At 50.8% G+C, this 21,490-nt stretch overlaps 1 protein-coding gene across 3 annotated transcripts in view; it reads right to left on the bottom strand.

The window, feature by feature from the left end:
- Mme (membrane metalloendopeptidase) overlaps nt 1-21,490 on the bottom strand; it is a 71,135-nt gene that overhangs the window by 35,122 nt on the left and 14,523 nt on the right. For all 3 annotated transcript variants that reach the window (XM_042685470.1, XM_042685469.1, XM_042685468.1), the window contains exons 4-9: nt 9,603-9,764; nt 8,655-8,735; nt 8,472-8,567; nt 8,235-8,353; nt 7,632-7,697; nt 750-884 (exon numbers count right to left, since the gene is read on the bottom strand). In XM_042685470.1, coding sequence (XP_042541404.1) covers nt 750-884; nt 7,632-7,697; nt 8,235-8,353; nt 8,472-8,567; nt 8,655-8,735; nt 9,603-9,764 — 659 coding nt within the window. The remainder of the gene's footprint in view (nt 1-749; nt 885-7,631; nt 7,698-8,234; nt 8,354-8,471; nt 8,568-8,654; nt 8,736-9,602; nt 9,765-21,490) is intronic.

The raw sequence follows: 21,490 nt of genomic DNA, 5'->3' as shown, positions 1-21,490 counted from the left end.
TGAGGGGCTGGGCTGACTCTGAGTCTGGGTTCAGTGAACCCAGACACCAGAGTCAAAGTTGACTGGGTTTTGACCACAGAGCAATACCCAAGGACTGTCAGAGCACAAAGTGCCAGCTCAGACTCCCAGGTTCACTGGAACGCAGAGACTTGCATGCACCTTACCCCCTGGGACTTGAGGCTGGCGCCCCTGCCCTTCTCTTAGGTCAGCAGTCTGGAAGTCTGCTCTGGCCTCTGGCCATGTTTGGGGCTAGCACTTCATCAGGGGTGACAGACACTGATCCCTGTGATCATTTTTAATTCTAGAACTACAAAATAAAGTCAAACTCTTTCCTACAGCAGAAGCTGTTTGTGTGCAAAACCTGTACACCTTGGTTTGTTTCACTCCAGGTAATGCCCCCAAACACTGAAATTTCACTACAAATACCATCGACCTAGATACCAGCTATTTACCAGCTTTCCTGTCAAAGGCACCCAACACTTAAACTGCAATGGTAGTGTTGTTGGTGTGATCCACTTATTACTGGCATTTGAGTATATCTAGTTTAATATTTGTCAGAGTTAGTGGGTCACCCAGTTTGTTATAAAACTCTGCAGTTTCAAAGACTCTTTTGGAGTCAGTGATCCATTCCTGAAGAATGAATTTTTATCACGTGGTTGGAGTTACACTTGTGTCCTTAGAGCAGGAGAGGGGGGAAGGGTACAGAGATTGACATTAGTTAGCATATCAGAAAAGAAAATGTGCTTTACGTTGGCAATTTCTTTTTCCAGTTCCATAACTTTATTCATCTCCAGAGCAAGCTGGTTCTCATCAACAGGCAATCCTTGCTCCTGACGAATCAGTTTGGCCACAGAAATCATGAAATCCACATAGGCTGTACAAGCCTGCAAGAAATAAATGATAAAATGTTGGAGAACTTTCTAAATACCCAGCATGGTACTCTAAGTTGCCATGATTCTTTCCGTCACTGAAAATAAATCACAAGTGAATCTGACGCAACACAGCTCAGTCACTACAGAGCCAAAGTGCTGTAAAGGATTCATTTTTCATAGTAGGTGAAGCACAGTGAAACAGAAACCTTCCCGATGTACTGAAAGAAATGACCTGCACAGTGTCTTAGAAGATAAAGCTGTCCTTTAATTAAGAGTTTACAGCTGTGGCTCAGTGGTCTCGTACCCGCCTATCAAGTACAAAGCCCTGAGTTCTAATATCAGGACAGCCAAATAAACAAAAGTTCAATAAATACTTTATAACGACTGAATGTGGAACTCATGCAATTTTCAATCTAGTCATTTTGCCTTGATAAGAATGAAATTGCAAGCTGGGTGTGCTGGTAGCTCACGCCTGTAATCCTAGCTACTCAGGAGGCTGAGATCTGAGGATCATGGTTCAAAGCCAGACTGAGGAGGAAAGTCTATGAAACTCTTATCTCCAATAAACCACCAGAAAACTGGAAGTGGCACTGTGGCTCAAGTGGTAGAACGCTCGCCTTGAGCTGAAGAGCTGAGGGACAGCGCCCAGGCCCAGAGCTCAGGCCCCACGACTGACACAAAAAAAAAAAAAAAGAATGACACTGCAATACCTGTGCACTGATGACTCACGCCTGTAATTCTAGCTACTCATAAGGCTGAGATCTGGGGAGCACACTTCAACGCTACCCGGGGCAGAAAAGTCCAGGTGAGACTCTTTCTCTCCAATTAACCACTCAACAACTGCAAGTGGCTCTGTGGCTCAAAGTGGTAGAGTGCTAGCCTTGAGCACAAAGAGGTGCAGGGACAGCGCCCAGGCCCTGAGTTCAAGCCCCAGGACCAGCAAAAACAACAATGACAACCACAAAACAAAGAAACTGAAAATCCTTCATGAGAAATATTATATCTTACTGTTTTTTTCTTACATGACAGTAAATTCCTTAACCAAACCTGTTCTCAGATTTTCTTTGTTCATATCTACCATGAATGTTTTCATGTTTGAGGAGAACATAGCTGCATACTGAAATAATATGATCAGGAAATCTCTCTGTCCTTGTTGTCAGATCAAACAGTAATTTTTTATGACTGCTCTCAGGAGTTCTTGAGTGTGTTTAGCTTATTCCACAAGACTCTCAGTGCTGAGGGGTTTCACTGTAAGATGCCATTAGATGCCAGCTCTCAATTCCTTGATATTTTATCTTCAAGTACATTTTGATTTGTAGAAGTAAGCTATAAGTGAGTTGTATTGTCATCGACCTCTTATAGACAATGTGAATACCTCACTCACATTCAGTTCAACCCCAGGAAATCAAATCTCCCTTTGTTCAATCTCAACCCACTGCTGCTTCTTAGCCATGATTTCCCATCAGCACTTAAAGTACAATCTCATCTCACTTAAAATGTACCCCAAATTTAGGTTCTTAGCACCAGCTGGCCAAGTAGGCAACAGTTATCAGGAAAACAAAACGGTCCCACAGTGGGAGGGGAGGCGGGCCGTCTGTGCTTCCAAGACTAGATTCCAGGGCAGAGAAGAGCGCGAAGGGCCCAGTGTGTGCTAGAAAATACCCAACTGCTCAAGAATGTTTTCTAACCCTACTAATGGTTTACAAGCAAGGGACACTTGTGTCTTCACTGTGAGTGCAAAGAGACGCATTATTTACAGTGGTCCAAGCCTAACGGTGAAATGAAAATATGATACCAAGCGAGGACCAAGCAGATTGGACAAGTTTTTTTTTTTCAATTTGCTATTTGTGACCTCTGCATGAGCAGTTTCTGAGGAAGTCTCTCTCCCCTGGAAGCTCTGCCATGCTGTGCTCTCCTGCCCAGCTCCCTAGCGGCTCTCTCCTCCTCTACTTCCTTCTCTCCATCCCTTCCTTTCTTTCTCCTCCACCTTCTTTTCTCTTCTCCCCTCTTCCCCTCCTCTTCCTCTCTTTCCTTCCCCTTCTCCCCTTTCTCTTCCTCTTCCTTTTCTCCTCCTCTCCTCCTCCTTTTCCTCTTCCCTCCCCTCCCCACTGTCTTCTCCCCCCCCCCCTCCCCCCCCCCCCCCCCCCGAAGCAAATGTCTCTCTTCAGGCACCTGCTTCTCTCAGGAGAACAAACAGCTTTCAGCTGTGAATCTGCATAAAAAACGAGTCACTAAGGTAACAGAAATGAATACACACACACACACACTTTCATATTTCTCTACATTCTTGCCAACTCCATTCCTTTCCTATTAAAAGCTAATCAGAATTCTTGTTTCACTTTGAAATAAACAAGCAGGTCTGCATTCAGGCTGCATGGAGCCCCTCTCTGGAAGCCAGTGCCGCATTATCCGCACTCACAGCATATAAACCCACCTCCCTTCTGCAGGGAATTACTACGAGGAAGGCAATGGTCATTTGAAGTTTTCCAGTATCACCCTACTGAGACTTTTCCTTGCTCTGAGAGATGCTTTGTTGTTAATGAGGTGAGAAGACAGATGGGGCTTCTCCATGAGTGCTGGCTCTGTAAACCGGCCCTGCTTCCATCCAGTGTCCTCAGTTTTGGAGGGGCAGCAACAGGGACACTGGGTGGGGTAGATGGGGCTGGGACCCCATCCCCCAGGAGCCCAGTGGGTTAACCCAGCCTGGAAACCTCCTGCCATGGGCTTTTGAAATCTGTGTTAGGAGCTTGATCAACTTTCCTGGCTTCCAAATGATGCAGGCCTTGTGAGAGCCCAAGCTGGCTGCTACAGCTACAGTCCTTTGATAAGATATGACTCTACTGTAAAGTTTCAGGTTGTTTTAGGGATGAGGACTAGAGTTGCCTGTTGTTTTTGACATTTATTGAGTCAACTTTTTCTATTTCTTTTTCTTTGGGAGACAAGTGCTCTGCCACCACTTGAGCCATCCCTCATGCCTTTAAAGAGATTAGCATTGGTATTAGTATTATTAGCAGTGTGAAGTACTGACCCCAGGACCTTGCGCATGCTGGGCAAGTGCTAGTTGCTGAGCCACACTCCAGCACTTTAAGCCAGCCTCTTTGAAGAGTCCGTCAGCGATCCTCCAAGTGGAGAAGGGTCCAAGAAAATCCCTCCACAGCCTTCCATGCCAGGAGCAACCATTAAACCCTGGCACTGACAAGAGCCATTTCCAGGGGACGACTGGTTTTAAACAGTAGGATGAAGTCCATAAACCAGCCATGGGGTGGAGATTTAGGCCACACACGTTCCAGAGACCAGCACGTGGCAAGTTACCCTGGCCAGCACTGCCTTCTCAGTAGCAGCACTAGACAATGACATTTGCATGCTAGTTCTTTAACAGTGGGGCCCCCTTGCCTGGGAAAAGCTGGGGTTCAGTGAGGTGGGAGAAGCCATTTTAATCCTGCCCTCCTCCAGGCTGCAGTGGCGGCAGAGCCAGGGAAGAAGTGCCGCTATCCACACTGCCCGATGCTGGTCCTCTGGGGGGGGGGGGGGCGGCCCACAGGCAGGGGCTCCGCTCCAGAGGGTTTGTTTAGGCAGTGAGCAAGACCCCTGGGCAGTGCGGGCAGGGAGGCACTGGGAAGTGTACAGTGCCTGACCCTCGGCTATGGAGGTGGGGGAGATTAAGTGTTGCATACGTGGTAGGCTGGGGGACGCACAGGACCCCTGCCAGAAAAGATGGGGTTCCTCTCACAAAGGCTTGGGTGTGCCCCAGCTGGCACATGCTGCCGGCAGAGTGAGCCAGCCACCGAGGGTCTGCAGAGACCCAGAGCAGACCACCCTCCCGGGACGCAGGGGAGGGACAGCACAAGCCCGAGCAGGGCGCCGGGCCGGAGCTGTGTCCAGAGGGGCCTCCCATCCAGTGCAGAGGAGCAGGCACACATGGGTCATCGCCCGGGCTCGGGAAGCAGACAGAGGACTCCTGACAGCCCGGCCACCTCCAGAATATGCCCCTTGTCCTATTCCCAGGTTCCCAGGTCAAACTGCCCTTTATACTGTATTAAATGCAGAGATCTGGGAGGAGTGAAACTCCAGCATGTATTAGGTGGTGCCCAGAGAGGAGGGATGAAGTGAGCACTGTCCTCTACAGGAGACACCAAACCAGTCAGCCCTGAGAGAGGAAACCAGTGCTGACCACCACCAAGCTGCACAGACACACACACACATGCCCACTACCATGCACAGCCCACCACCCTGCACACACACATGCAAGCGTGCATATACATACTCCCACCATCCTGTACTCGCCCACCACCCTGCACATACCCACCACCACCACCCTACACACACATATGCCCACCACCCTGCACACACATGCACATACACACACACACACATGCATGCGCACATGCACACCACCCCACACAGCCCACCACCACCCTGCACAGCCCACCACTCTGCACACACACATACACCACACCGCCCTGCACAGCCCACCACCCTGCACACACACATTTGTGCATGCGTGCGTGCACACATACACACACCACACCACCCTGCACAGCCTACCACCACCACCTCGCACACAACTGACCTCATGTTCACACATGCAAAGGTCTCTATGAGCCTCATGTACACATGTGAAGGGATCCACAGGCCTCATGTACGCATGTGCAAAGGGATGGACAAGGCCTGCTAGGATGTTTGGAGCGGTGAAGGAGTGTGGTATGCACGCATGGATGTGGCAGGACAAATCCCTTGTACAACTGTGGATGCTAAAAAAATTTTAAGATGGCCAAGAAAGCCATTTCAATCATTCTCAAACGATCCACCCTGCCTGCCACTCTTCTCCTACATCGGCATTTGTAGCACTATCTTGATTTATCGTTTGTTTATCCTTGGTGTCTTTACGGGTTCCTTTGTTGTCTGCCTTCTCCTTTAGCATGTGGGTTCCACGAGAGCGGGGGGTGGGGGGGGGCTTGTTTCCTCGGGGTTCGTTTCTCTCCTACCACCTCAGAGAGCCTGGTCCTCGGCTGCACTCGCACCTCGGAGGGTCAGTGGGCATACCAGGTCGAGTCTTGGCTCCCGGCACCCTTGAGCTCTTCTCCCGTCAGACAGGGCTTGGGGGTCCTGTGTGCTTTTCCTCTGATTCAGACACACAGACTTGAGTAATCTCTTTTTGGCTTTTGTTCATGTGGCCACATTCTAAATTCTTTCGTCTTCCCTAAGAAACCCCTCCCCTCCCCCCTCTGAACTCAAAGAGTTTGGAAAAGCCCTGGACGAATCATCCCTTTCTCTTCCTTCTCGCCAGGCTGGATGCAAGCATGGGTTCCTGTCCGGAACAGCTTCTCTAGCCCAGTGGTTTACTCACGAGTATTCTAATCCTGACATGCACTGTGGGCGCCGGGCAGCACTGTGCCCTCATACAACGTCTTTCTTTGGTTAGGAACCAGGCCCTGGTCCACACAGCCCCGGTCACCAGGATGGGGGTCTGCACATCTACACCCTACTGCCCTCGGACACTTGGGGCCCCTGGTCCACAGACACCCCCCAGGGGGGCTGTATAATCAAGTGACATCCTCCTAATCTAAGATACCAACAACTCAGAACTTCATACAAACCCCCTAAGTCAAGAAAAACACCCTTATGCCAGATTCAAGACCCAGAGTGCCACATACCCAAGTATGAATGCACCAACACACTATTACCTCCTATCTGCTGGACAAATGAAGAATGAAAAAGAAGCATCCCCATAGTGAGTGACTTCAGAAAGACCTTGGAAAGTGTGGAATATCTATGTACGTTAGAACTGGGAACAAACTGGTGTATGTATGAGGGTACAATCCTAAACATGAAACACGCCCTGCTCACAGGACGATAGCATGATGTAATGAGCTGACCTCCTGGGTATCTTTTACCTCTGAAACAGGAAGCAGCTGGCTGCGTGCCAAGGCCGGAGCCAGTGCACACACAGCTCCCGAGAGAGAGCGTGCACTGCTGTGATGATCTGGGCTCGGCCTTTGATACAACACCTCAAGGTTTCCCTTCCTTTCAGCGTTGGGTATCAACTCCAAAATACAGCTTATTCCATGTGATTTGACCTTAGTAATTAGGCAAAGTAAGTGTGAGGCAAAAGCATCCTTTGCTAAAGACTGCAACCAGGAAGTGACTTCAATCAGGGCATACTCCGTGAGGCCTAGGGTCATCGAAGGTCAACTACCAAATAATGGTGAGGAAAACATCTGTAGGCTCCCGCCGCCCCTCCCATCTAACCACGCACAGCTGTCCTGGTTCATCTGAGCTGTCCCTTCTATCAGCCCATGGTGGGTGGGCCACTATGAGAACCAGAGGAGGGATGCCCTGCTTGCACAGGCCTCAGAAGGTTCTAGAAGAATGCCTTTCATGGGACCAGTCAACTGACCGCTGTCCTCAGTGACACCACACCGTGCTCCAAACAACCTGATCATTTTCCAAATGCTGCAAGTTACCAGTGAATTAGAACTTGTAAAAGTGACTTTGCAAAAAGTCAGACTCGCGTGATTTTCAGTACTAAAATCAGGATGCCGGTAAGGAATGTTAAGCTTTTTGTTTTTTAACCTTCATTTGGTCTTTTTGAAAGATGGCTCATTATTCTGTGTGATTTCAGGTGTCTGTCACGCATTGAGAATGTGGGAAGGATGTTCAAACTTGGCTCTAGTCACCTTCATTAATTACAGGTTTTTGCAACAGATGGTTCTGTAGTTGTGACTGAGAGTGATTTATTTCCCCCCTTTCAGAACTTACCTCCTTATAAATTCCAGTGCATTCATAGTAGTCTCGGGAAGGAAGGCCGAGTCGAGGCTGGTCAAACTAGAAAAAAAATAATAACAAACCATTCTGTAGGTATAGATTAGCTGGACCAAAGCAGACGTCTGTCTGCGCCTGTGCTAGCGATAGGCCAGTGGCTGCCGCTTTAACACCAGGCCTGAGTGGAACCTGACCTGGAGGTGGCTCTGCCACCCACAGGCTCCAGGGAAGCCGAAGGAAACAACAAACAGATGGTGAGGCTCTGCAGAGCAGTGGCCCAGGACCTGGCGTCACCTGGCTGCCTTCTCCTCTGTGCCACTCTTACCTGGGGCCCTACCTCATCCCTGGGGAGCCTGTCATATCCTTTCCCTGGTGCGGGCGCGTGAGCAAGGCCTGGTGCAAAGCCCTGTGGTAGCTCTAGAACTCACTAGTGAGGGAGAACCTTCTAGGAATATAATAGCAATCCTCCAGCACAGAATTTATTGGTTGTTCGTGTGACTGACATGAAAATAGGCCTTGCTTCTAAGTGAGGATTGCCACAGGGTTCCTGGAAGTCAGGTCGCGCTGTGAAGTCCCCCGAGCTGTGCGGCATAGACTTACATGAATGATGTGCTGGTTAGAGTTCTTGTCATCCGTGCCAACAAAGAAATTGATAAGGACCTTCTTTCCATATTTGGAATTCAGTTGTGCAATAGCTTTCTCAGCTGTCCAAGAACTCCCTAAAGCAATGAAAGTGGACACAGGTCTTTAGAAGTCGGGGTTCATGACTGATGGCGATCACGGACGCCACCCGGATATCCATGTGCTTTAAAAATAGACAGCAGGGCGCTGCCTTACCATAGGTCTGGTCCCAGTTTTCAGTGGCCGCGGGCCACCCGTGTATCTCCGGCAGCAGTCTGAGCAGAGGCTGTCCACCTCGGCTGTCGATGGCAGCTTCAGGAAACAATCAAAAGAAATGCAAGGTGATGCTCATGTGTATTTTGGCCCCTTCCTATCGAAATGAACATAAGGAGCACTTACACTCATTGATGCAAGACCTGTACAAGGTTTTTGCTTTCTGCACAGCCACTATGTCTTCTGGCTTGGAGTCCTGGAGGACGTCTGAAGGAGGAAAATGCATCAGAACATCTGCTCATTCGCAGCCGCCATGGCTTCCGGCCTAAGCTCGGTAAAACCAGAACCAAGGCCTTGCATTTCTTCTTCTGAGTTCCCAACCCCAAAGGGAAAAGCCAAACTCATTTTCTGATCCACATTCCCAGCCCGCAACTAGAAGACAGTTTTCACAAGGTATTCAGATGGGAGTCCTTTCAAAGGGGTTTATCTCGAGGACTGCTGACTTTCCACGAGATTATCTGGAGGCCTGCAGGCTGCCACGCAGTGCTTCGTCCTAGGCGAGAGTTACTTTGCTTGAAGCTGAGATTGGAAAAGTAAGTGACACAGAGGAAGTTGGAATTGAATAGAGATATCCCTCTGAAGGGCGGGAATAGAATTGTCTTTGTGTAGCTGCAGCCTTCATGGTCAGAATGATTAAATGGATGGTTCTACATGGTTAGATGTTAAAGGAGCTAAAGATTTTTCTCCCTTTGAAGCAACTTCTAGAGAAGGATGGAACAGAGGATGGAGATTGGAGTTCAGACCTCCCCTAAGCTTCTGAGAGAAGATCAACCTTAATCATGTCTCATAGGGACGGAAGGGGCACGGACGGTTATTCATTGTTCCCTCTAAAATGGCATACGTGTATCATCTCTGGAGCTGGAAGGCCTTTGTCTGTGTATACCCACAAGCACAGGCAGGACATGTTTATCAGTTGTATACCCACAAACACAGGCAGGAATGACAGGAGAGGCCAAGTCTACCGACACCAGCCGTTCCAGCACCGTGAATCTCTTGCCTGGCCCTCTGTACCACCAGCAGCCACTGCTTTGTGCGAGCAGGAGGCGGGTGAGGCGGGAGGTCGGCTGCACTCACCCTTGAGCACGACCTCGAGCTCGTCTCTGAGGATGTCGAAGTTGCTGTACCGGGAGCTGGTCTCCGGGATGACGTTGCGCTTCAGCCAGCCGCCACAGGCGTATTTGAAAAAGTCCGTGCAGGGTTCAGCACTGGAGTCCATGTTCTGGATCAGCCGGGCAGCTGTGAGACCAGAGAAAGAATGGGGTGAGATGCAGGCAGGCCTCTGAAGACAAAGCAAGATCTGCTGATGGTCACACCAAGGGGACCGGTGGGCCTTCGCCTTGCCTACGTAACTGTCAATTCTGCGGCCGCGATGAATCACATCTGTGTGCAGTCCCTGTTCTGCTTTTACTCTAGTTGGGTCATTTTATTCTTGCATGGTCTCTTGAGTCCTCCCATCCTCTCCCCAGTCTCTCCTCACCCCAAGAAGTCTCCTACCCATTCCTCCTGAATAAGTGGGTTTCTGGTTAGTCACTATCTCCAAAGCAAAAAGAGTGCAGACTCTTTGCCTTGCTCTGGTTCTCTCGTATTCTTCCCTCTGGTAACTTAGTTGCCATTTCTGTGACTCTGGGAGTCTCTGGGAGTCCTGTTAGAGGATGTTATCAGTTTGATAGAACTGAAGCCATTTATCCCTCCTTGGTTCTTGGGTACGACATGTTTGCAATTCAAATTGGCACCCAATTTGCATTTCTCTATGCAGAGTATCTATGTCATTATTAGACTGGCTGTAAGTGTATTCATTTTTCTTATGTCCCCTCTTTTATCTTGGAGACTGTGATGGAAATTCAAATCAACCAACACTGAGAATTTACTGACTCTTCTAGGTGCTGCAGTTGATAAAAGGTGTGTAAGACATAATCTGCTTGTACCCAGAGGACACGGCAGGAGGGAGGGAAGGGTCTGCGTTCCATTCTCCTTGCTACTCTGAGACAAGCCGCACAGTTTTACAGTGAAAACATGAGAGCAATTCGGCCAGCCTCCAGGAGGAAAGAGCAGCAGTTCTCAGGTGAGCTTCTGGAAGAACTTCACTTTCTGAGTCAATCAATTCAGTAAAAATGCCACCAAGGCGCCGGGCTGCGTGGGTTTCTTGAGTTGGCAGCAGAGGCCCAGTTCCCATGTCCGTCCACCTCCGCCCACCTCTGGACGTCTGTGTGTCCATCACGGAGGCTCTGGTCCCTTGGTGCCGACTCCAGGCCATGCCTCTCTCAACTTTTATTGTGCTTTGCTGTGAGGGCCATGGCCGACAGCCTCCTAGCCTGGAAGTCCTCCTTCCTCTCTCCTCGGCGTGTTGATAATTACTTATACTCTTTTCTGTGATGCCTTCCACAATCAGTGTGAACCCATATGGTCATTCCTGCTGATTAAAAGTCATGCAACCAGTACTGCCTGCTCCTTTCGTGTGCTCTGCTCGGTTTTCACAGACGAAAGCTCCGAAGACTTCTCTGCGCTGCTCAAAAGCTTGCGCAGAAACGTCTGTCTTGTCTTTTTCCGGGTGGAATCACAAACTCTTTAACCTGACTTCAATACTGGCCTTCCCTTCCTCCCTGCACCCTCTCTGTCATAGCTGCTCCTAGCAGGGGGAGTGATTACTGTATCACAGCACTTCTGTCCTTAGTCCTGGCATTCTCATCTTCAATTAACCAGCCAAAAGCTGGAAGTAGAGGTGTGGCTCAAATGGTAGAGCGCCTTGCCTAGAGTGACAAAAAGCTAAGGGAGAGCATCAGACCCTAGTATCGGCACAAAAAGGAAATCCAGGCGTAATGCTGAAAGGCCACGGTGGTCTGGGCAGGACACGCTCCCCGTTTTGGGGAAGCATGGCCTACTTATCAAGTCACTCCACAGAGCAGTGCGGGGAAGGAGGAGGAAGCACACAGAGCAGTGATGGGTGGGGGCCGAGGACAGGCTTCTCAGAACCAATTGGGCTGGGACAGTGGCCCGCTTCCTCCACCCCTTCCCCCGCCTGCAGCTCAGCGCAGCTCCCAGCATCGGCACCTGTGCCACACCAGAGGCACTGTGTTCTGGCACTTCCTGAAAGATGGGCAGAGCATAGGCTGGACGGGTGGCCTGAGAGAGATGGACAGAAGGACCGCCGCTGGCCCCTGTGCCACCCTGCAGAGTTCTTGGACCAGAGCTCCTCGGAGCCAGGGTGCTTCCAGTACTTCAAAGACAGCTCTATTCTGAGGATGGTTCTGGGGCCCTCGGCCAAGTCAAGTCACAGGCTAACGCTTTTATGCTCGGGCTTTGATCACCCTCCTTTAATCTCCTCTGGTGGGGTGGGGTTCTCCGTTTGTACCTCACTCTCGGACCTCCTCGGTGCTGGCTCTCCTTTAAAGTGAGCAGGAGAGGCATGGGGCTTGAGCCGTAGGAAACAGACCCACAACTGTCAAACTGGCTGTTTTTGTGTTTTGTGCTTTGTCTTGAATCACCCAACCCCTCCGCCCAGCCACACTTGGGATCCCCAGATGTTTCCTTATCTATGGGTTTCTCACTTTGGAGCAAACGAGTAGAGTTTAAAAACCAAATAAAGTGATCCACCTTACCAGATCAACATACACAGTAACCCAGGAAAGGCAAACATATTGGGTAAAATGAAAGGTCTGGGATAGTTTAAAATGTATCATCAGCTCTGAGGGTCCGCGGGACACACACACCAAGGCTTGCACCCAGAGAGAGGGGTGCTGGGTGCATTTAATTTTGTATTACTTGCCCCTCTCTATTTTCCAATTTACATTAGATGAACACTCATTTGTTTTGCAATAAAGAAAAAAATTAATTTAAGAAAATAGTCACATAAAGACCAGAAAAGCAATCTCTTATTAATAATGAGCTTATTTCTTACAAATGACAATTCCGAATGTTCTGGGCTGATAATAAATGACACAGTGTTTTTTCCCCCTAAACTAATCTCCTTGTAATATTCCCCCGGCTTATTTGACTATAACAACTTAAAAACCAGCTCAGCCAGCCTCCGGGAAGTCATTAATTACTGTATTTGTTACTGTGTGGATATGAACAGGAGATGCTTGCTAGCTCGGCAGGAATGTTTAGGTTCTTAAATGAGATTGACCTGCCTGGAATCCCATGGCTCTGGAACTCTCTAGTTGTTGACACTAAGTCACTTTCGCAAGACCAAGTCATTTGGACTTACGCTTTAGTCTGAGCTAAGGCATTCCCCTACGGGTGGAGTACTGAGGATGGGAAGGGGACTGACATGGGCACAGGAGGGGGGCACGTGACGGGTGGGCACAGGAGGGAGGCACGTGATGGGTGGGCACAGGAGGGGGGCACGTGATGGGTGGGTGCAGGAGGGGGGCACCTGATGGGTGGGCACAGGAAGACACATGACGGGTGGGCGCAGGAGGACACGTGACGGGTGGGCGCAGGAGGACACGTGACGGGTGGGCACAGGAAGAAACGTGACGGGTGGGCACAGGAAGACACATGACGGGTGGGCACAGGAAGACACATGACGGGTGGGCGCAGGAGGACACGTGACGGGTGGGCGCAGGAGGACACGTGACGGGTGGGCGCAGGAGGACACGTGACGGGTGGGCACAGGAGGGGGGCACGTGACGGGTGGGCGCAGGAGGGCACGTGACGGGTGGGCACAGGAGGGGGGCACGTGACGGGTGGGCGCAGGAGGACACGTGACGGGTGGGCGCAGGAGGAGGACACGTGATGGGTGGGCACAGGAGGGGGGCACGTGACGGGTGGGCACAGGAGGGGGGCACGTGACGGGTGGGCGCAGGAGGACACGTGACGGGTGGGCGCAGGAGGACACGTGACGGGTGGGCGCAGGAGGACACGTGACGGGTGGGCACAGGAGGACACGTGATGGGTGGGCACAGGAGGGGGACACGTGACGCGTGGGCGCAGGAGGACACGTGACGGGTGGGCACAGGACACGTGACGGGTGGGCGCAGGAGGACACGTGACGGGTGGGCACAGGAGGGCACGTGACGGGTGGGCGCAGGAGGGGGACACGTGATGGGTGGGTGCAGGACACGTGACGGGTGGGCGCAGGAGGACACGTGACGGGTGGGCACAGGAGGGCACGTGACGGGTGGGCGCAGGAGGGGGGCACGTGATGGGTGGGCGCAGGACACGTGACGGGTGGGCGCAGGACACGTGACGGGTGGGCGCAGGAGGACACGTGACGGGTGGGTGCAGGAGGACACGTGACGGGTGGGCGCAGGAGGACACGTGACGGGTGGGCGCAGGAGGGGGACACGTGACGGGTGGGCGCAGGAGGACACGTGATGGGTGGGCACAGGAGGGGGACACGTGACGGGTGGGCGCACGAGGGGGACACGTGACGGGTGGGTGCAGGAGGACACGTGACGGGTGGGCGCAGGAGGGGGACACGTGACGGGTGGGCGCAGGAGGGGGGCACGTGACGGGTGGGCGCAGGAGGACACGTGACGGGTGGGCGCAGGAGGACACGTGACGGGTGGGCGCAGGAGGACACGTGACGGGTGGGCGCAGGAGGACACGTGACGGGTGGGCGCAGGAGGAGGACACGTGATGGGTGGGCACAGGAGGGGGGCACGTGACGGGTAGGCACAGGAGGACACGTGACGGGTGGGCGCAGGAGGACACGTGACGGGTGGGCGCAGGAGGACACGTGACGGGTGGGCGCAGGAGGGGGGCACGTGACGGGTGGGCGCAGGAGGGGGGCACGTGACGGGTGGGCGCAGGAGGGGGGCACGTGACGGGTGGGCGCAGGAAGGGGGCACGTGACGGGTGGGCGCAGGAGGGGGGCACGTGACGGGTGGGCGCAGGAGGACACGTGACGGGTGGGCGCAGGAGGACACGTGACGGGTGGGCGCAGGAGGACACGTGACGGGTGGGCGCAGGAGGACACGTGACGGGTGGGCGCAGGACACGTGACGGGTGGGCGCAGGAGGACACGTGACGGGTGGGCACAGGAGGGGGACATGTGACGGGTTGGCGCAGGAGGACACGTGACGCATGGGCACAGGAGGACACGTGACGGGTGGGCACAGGAGGGGGCCCCGTGATGGGTGGCCCCTCCCCACCAGGCCAGGGGGCCTCTCTTCTTCTATTAAATCACTCTTTGGGCTGGTTCTGAGATACCGCCAGGGGACCCAGGACAGAAGCACATACACATAGGACCCAGTGTGTGGGAGATGCAGGCTGGTGTCACCCCGGTGCCCTCTCTGCTGTGTGTGCTGTCCGGTCCCTGTCTCAGCCCGGTGTGGCTCCAGGGCTCGCCGTGACAGTGCCCTTTGCGAGGGGCCCGCCTTGTGTCCTGTAACACCTCCCTCCACCCATCGTGGAAGGCTCTGCTCACGTCAGTCTCCACGCCCTTGTGCCCAGAACCCGCCCATGACCCCAGGACCTGCAGGGACTGTGCCCCAACACTCCTTCCTCACTATGGTGGGTCAGGTTAGGATCATGGACCTGCACACTCCCCCATGTACCATTAGCCACAAGCACTCCCAGACCTAGTGTGGGGAAGACGATGCCAGCAGGACCACCAAGACTGCTGTCCTCTGTGGCCCGCAGGCTGCGCTGCTGACAGCCCTGAAGGCTCCCACATCCCTCAGAAGAGATGCAAGGTGCCACCCTACCGTTTCCCACATGCCATTACACATGGGGTCTCATGACTCAGGGCCCTGCTGTGTGCCCACATTGGGAAGGAGGCTGGGGATGGAACTCAGGGAAGCCCCTTCCCAGCATGGGCAAGGCCCAGATACCTTCCCTGGCACTATAACACACACACACACACACACACACACACACACACACACACACACACACACACACACACCACAAAGTCCCAACCTCCCTGTCTCGTTTTCTCTTTCCAACAATGCCAAGGGCTGCTGACTGGAATGGGATTGGAGCCATTTGAGTGTCTGCACACACACACTTTTAGAGACCAGCTTTCTGGTTAGGCGTGTGCCTGTGCGTGCACTCAGGCATGTGTTTTAAAAGAAATTTCTGCCTGTATCAAGCACTCCTGGGGAAACTGTCAGCCAAGTGAGGCCAGCCTGAAATCAGTGAGTGCACTGACTGCGTAGCTGTGTTGCTAGCGCTCTTCCACTCCGAGGCATAGCTCTAATTCCAGTTTTTTGGTGGTTATTTGGAGATGAAAATCTCACAGACTTTCTTGCCTGGGCTGGGTTTGAACTGCAATCCTCAGATCTCAGCCTCCTGAGTAGCTAGCATAAGCCACTAGCACCCAGCATGGATTTCATTTTTTAAAACTTGATCCCTACATAGGCCATTAACCTTTTCCGTATCAGCAATTTTATGGAAGTAAAAAGCCAGTGTCTGGTTGGTTTCTATTATTCTTAGGACTTTTGCTCCATAAATTGACATCATTGCTGAATGGGTGCACTAACACTAGAGGAAATACAAGGTTTCGTTCTGGTCAGTCTCTGGTCCCAACAGAGAGATACCTGAGCTTGCTGTGTGCTTCTGCTTCCAGAGACAGCGTCAGTCTGTGAACACGCCTCACGCCAGCTACTCCACAGCTGCTGTCTAGGTAGCATTATGGAACACGTGGCCCCTCTCCGTGTGGCGCAGCTCAGCCTTCTGAAGCCCCACCCCTCAGTGTGCCTGTGGTTCACTGAGGTCAGGGATGTCACCGACAAGCATGTGAGGATGGGGGGAGCAGGGCTCCACAGACTGCTAGGTCTCCTTGTGCGAACTTGGCACAGCCCTGGCGTGTGGGGCAACAGGCACATTTCGTTGGTCTGTGAGTGTCTGAGAACCATTGAGTGTGTCTCCTTAATTGGTTCTGGGGCTACAAGTCTACTTCCGAGAGTCGGTAAATCTGCAAGCCGGGATCCACCCCAAGTGAGGGTGTGGCCCTGCTCTTCTTGTAGTCTTCTGGAATGTTCCAGAGATCGTAGGAAGCAGTAGCACAGATCAGCAGCAGGACAGCATGCACACAGTCTCTTTCTTGATTGCCTGTTTTTAGGGCGCTTTTTGTCATTCTATATTTGGGAGTTTGTTTATACCGCACGCACATGAGAGACCTCTTTCTCCATGGCAAAACATCTTCAGCTAGAAAGGTTTGGGGATGTGTACATGAGCAGAACTAGTTCCAGATTATTTTCTCCAAATTGGTTTTAGACCTCAACTACACAGCATTTCCATGTCAGTGTTTTCAGTAACTGCGATTGGCTGTCTGTTGGCTGCTCTGGGGACACGTCGGGTGCCCACGGCAGCTGCCATCTTGGGCAGATGGAAGGACAGGCAGACCTCCTGTCTGAAAAGCAAGCTTTATTAGCAGACATTAAGCTTGATTACTTACAAGGTGACGTCTGACAGCTTCAAATCAGCTGTTGACATCATGGCCAACCACATTTCCTGCTACCTCTCTCTCCCTCTCTTCCGCCACATCCCCCAACCAAAACTAAGGCCAAGTCAGGACGTCTGAGAGTTCACAGAGAAACACAGCGTGATCACATCGGGTCACTGAGGACTCCGCTCTGACATGGCTGTGGGGAAAGTGGAATCTGGGAGACCATTCTCGGAGAGAAAACGACTGGAACTCAGCAAGCATGCTGACTCCAGAGCTAATAAATGCAAACGGCTTTCAGGACAAGCATTCTGGATTCTTCCACAACCTACTCTTCATTTTAAAATGAAAATCCCTGCCCCCAAATTGCTTGTGTGATGCCTGGGTTGACGAGAGATGGGGAAGTGAGGGAAGATTCCAGATGTTGGGTGCATCTGCACTGCTGCCCTGCAGGCCCTGGTGAGACTCCAGGGTTATCATCCCCGGCTGAGGCTTCAACTCCCATGTCATTCGCACCCTGTGCTGCCAGGCCTAACCACCTGCTCTGAGACTCTCTGAGGAATTACAACAGAAACTCTGTGGATTTACACCAGAAGATCTGGTTGGTGCAGCCAGCCAAGCAAGGCCACCCTGCACATGTGCGTTCATATGAAGAGATCTACACTTGGTTGGAAGAGTAATTGCTAAGTATACTTCATGTGCTCTACACAACTGGACTACATCCTGATGAACTCACTGTAAACTGGAAATATAGTTAAGATGAATCCAGACCTAACCAATTGAGCACCAAAGCTCAGTCTCAGAGCTCGCTGTGTGTTCACAACCATCGGCTACTTGACTGGGAACTGTGGCTCACCATTCTACCCAGCACCTCCGGACAATATAGTTCAACCTGTCGCTAGCTGGGGGAAAGGTCCAAAGTCAGAATTCAAAGTATGATGTCTAACAAATGCATTTGTAATATGTATTTATTTATATGTAAAGTTGCAAAACATCATAAGTCAAATGGTGTCAAAGATTGTAAGTCAAGTTGTGTGAAGACTGGGGGGTTGGCGGGCATTGGTGACTGGTCAGGGGCCGAGACCTGCTCTAGGTGCGCAGCCAGCCACACAGACAAACCTGAGATGCTTATCTCTAAGTAACCGGCAAAAATCAGACGTAGAGGCATGGTTCTCAAGGGGTAGAGTCCCAGCCATGAGTGAAAAAGCTGAGCAAGAATGCCCAGAGTTCAATCTTTAGTACCAACACACACACACACACACACACACACACACACACACACACACACACACACACACACACACACACCCTAGTAAACCGAGTCCATTTTCTATCGGATTTACAAATAGAGTAGAAATGACAGGGTTTACATTTGTGTTTCAGCAGATGCCCCCAAGTGATGACAGGGGTAGCAGAGGTGAGTGCTGAACACGCATGAAGCACTCAGCTTTATGCCGAGCACTTCTGCAGCTACTTTGGTATTTTTTCATTTAATCCCACGTGGTCAATGCATTTCTGTTACTTTATATTTACTTGCTTATCTACTTTGAGACAGAGTCTGGCAAAACAACCCGGGCTGGCCTCACACTTGCCATCCTCCAGATGTGGCTTCCCGGGTATATGTGTTGGAGGTGGGCATCAACACACATGACATGGTACCATCTTGGAGATTTAATGTAGGAGGATTTGTGGTTTGTGGTCAAGGCCAGATGCTTAGTTAGGGGCAATGCTGGGATTTGAACACAAATAGCTTAGCGTCAGAGTCTAGATATAATGACTGCTCTCCATTTGCCTGTTTGCTTTTAATTACTTCCCTGAAAATTGTTTTATAGACAGACATTGGAGGCTCACACCTGTAATCCTAGGTACTCAGGAAGCTGAGACCTGAGGACTGTAGTTAGAAGCCAGACTGGAAAGGAAAGTCCCTGAGACTCTCATCTTCAATTAATCATCATGAAAGCCAGAAGTAGAGTTGTGGCTCAAATGGTAGAGCAGAGCTAGCCTTGAGATTAAAGCTGAAGGACAGAGCCGAGGCCCCAGTTCAAGCCCCAGGACCAGCACACATAAAAATAGTTCTGTAAAAGGAAACATCACACTCATTTCAAGGAAATGTAGGCACAGAATAATCACATACCACGGTCACAATGAGAATTTAGACTGAATTAAGGTCTAATTTTAAGCTGATGTTTTCCCTACATTATTGTTTTGTCCTAACTCCAAGTAATATGAAAGAAATTGCAGAAGCTGTCTAAAAACAATGAGAAAATCTAAATTCCATAGCAACCACTGTTTTTCTTTACACCCAATTAAGATTTTATTTTCTCCATAACATATATGCAACTATACGAAGTTGTAGGGTTTTTTTTTTTTTTAGCTTCATTTGGCCCTGTATTTTAGGATTCTAAAATCAAATGGACTGGCAGTCTTTAGTTGGCTGTTCTCAAGCCAGTGAAAGTTTGTTTTTTTGGGGGGCGGGGGGAGTCCGGTCGTGGGGCCTGAACTCTGGGCCTGGGCGCTGTCCCTCAGCTCTTCAGCTAAAGGCTATTGCGCTACCACTTGAGCCACAACGCCACTTCCAGCTTTTTTCTTTTTGCTTATGTGGTGCTGAGGAATTGAACCCAGGGCCTCATGCATGCAAGGTAAGCACTCTACCGAGCCACCTTCCCAGCCCCAGTGAAAGTTTTTAACTTTGTCTCAGAACCTATTTGAAGGAATGGCTCACCATCTAGACAGGACCAGGTAGAATTTCCAGAAGGGATTTCCCCCAAAATTCACAACCAAAACATATTCTGTTAAGACATGAAAGCTGCACCAGTGTTACTGTTAAGTTCAAGTTCCGTAAGTCTAGAAATGTGTGTTCCTTTTCAGGTCCACTTTGCATTCTGAATCCTAAAAGCCTGAACTGGCAAAAGCTATTAGGCATTATGATATAACCCAAACACAACACGATGCTTCAATGAAGTGAGCAGGTTTTCTGTTGCTTCTAATGTGAAGAATAATACTGTTCCTTTTAAAAACTGCAGCTGTTGGAGGTAGGGCAGAGAGGAGGGTAACCATGTAACCGCCCTCCTCACCCCCAGGAGAACTCTGGGTAGATCCCAAGTTCCCTGGATGCTGGCAGATATCTCTGAAGATGATTTCGAAGCCTGCCCATGTTCCTCTTCTTTAGACACATTATTTGGATTATGATTGAGAATGACAAGCAGACCTCAAATAACATGTAGTTACCAAGAGCAACTCAAAGCCCCTGCCTTCGCTTAACTTTGGTTAAGGTACACAAAGAGAAGTTGAGCCAGTTCACCGGCGCTTCCAAAAAGAGGCCTAAGATGAAATGAAGTTATACAAAGTCTCTTTTCTAGACAGCACCAATTACATTTAGCTCCGATAATGAGCTCAGCCTTGCGCGGCATGATTCCATGAAGCTGGCTTGATTCCACGTGTTTATATTGTCACAGAGCCTTTCCAGCCCAGGAGATTCGTGGATCCCCCCCCTCAACAGTTCTCATTCTCCATTAGACTGAACAGGCTCTGAAACCTCATTTCATGTCCACAGTAATTCTGAGGGCCTCTAGTTATGCTTGTGGCACTCCATGCTGACCAGAGTATGTCGAATGGCTGGACACCACCTTTCTGCTCAGAGCTTGCAGATTTTCATCTGGAACACAACCCTTTCCTTTGTAATGCAGGTTAACTCCTGCAATGTCACCCTACCAAGCCATGACACCTTCTACCCAGCTCTGATATCACTGCATCCAGACATGACGCATCTATCCAGCTCTGACATCATCCATCCAGACATGACACCCTCTCTCCAGCCATGATGTCACCCCATCCAGCAAGAACACCCCTCTATCCAGCTATGGTGTCACTCTATCCAGCTATGACATCACTCTATCCAGCCATGACATCTGTCTGTCTGGCGATGACAGGTTTTTTTTCACCTGGCTCAGGTTTTATTTTTCTTTGTCACGCTTAGCCAGTGTCCAGCAGATAAGGAAAAACACACACCTGACACGTAGTCTAAAGGTCGGCCAGCAGCTGCCCGCAGTGCATTTCCAGCGGTCGAGGAGCTGGAGTCGGCCTTTTACAAACAAAGCAGAGGAGCCCCTGGCAGCCTCCAGTGATGGCTGTGGGTGACGGCTGTGACTCCAGTTGTGCCGTGTCCTTGCTACTCAGGAGGCAGAGATCCAGAGGATCATAGTTTGAGACTAGCTTAGGTGGAAAAGTATACTAGACTCCATTCCGAATAACCATAAAAAAAAAAGCTGGGCTGGAGGTGTTAAGTAGTACAGTGCCACGCCAGCAGGCAAGCTGAACAAGTTCAAAGCCCTGAGTTCAAAACTTGGTACCAGCAAAAAATAAAAAGAACAAGATGGTTGTTGACAGCAGCGAGACTCAGCTAAATAATGATGTCCAGGGAGCAAAAGGCAGCATTCATGACACAGAATGCAGGACTCTAGTGAGAACTGGGGTGCAGAAAGGGACAGCAGATCGGGTGGCCCCAATCCCGGAGAGCTGCAAACTCTTAATCAAATGAGGAAATAGCGGGAATCTCTCTGAAACAGAAACGAGGGAAAAGGAGAAATGTGTGTGAAAATTTCCTTGCTGACCTAGTTCTAGCTTAGGAGGG

Source organism: Dipodomys spectabilis, unplaced genomic scaffold (genome assembly GCF_019054845.1).
Source record: "Dipodomys spectabilis isolate Male_0828 unplaced genomic scaffold, ASM1905484v1 ptg000095l, whole genome shotgun sequence".
Taxonomy (NCBI): Eukaryota; Metazoa; Chordata; class Mammalia; order Rodentia; family Heteromyidae; genus Dipodomys; species Dipodomys spectabilis.
This window is presented reverse-complemented; position numbering and strand designations above follow the sequence as displayed.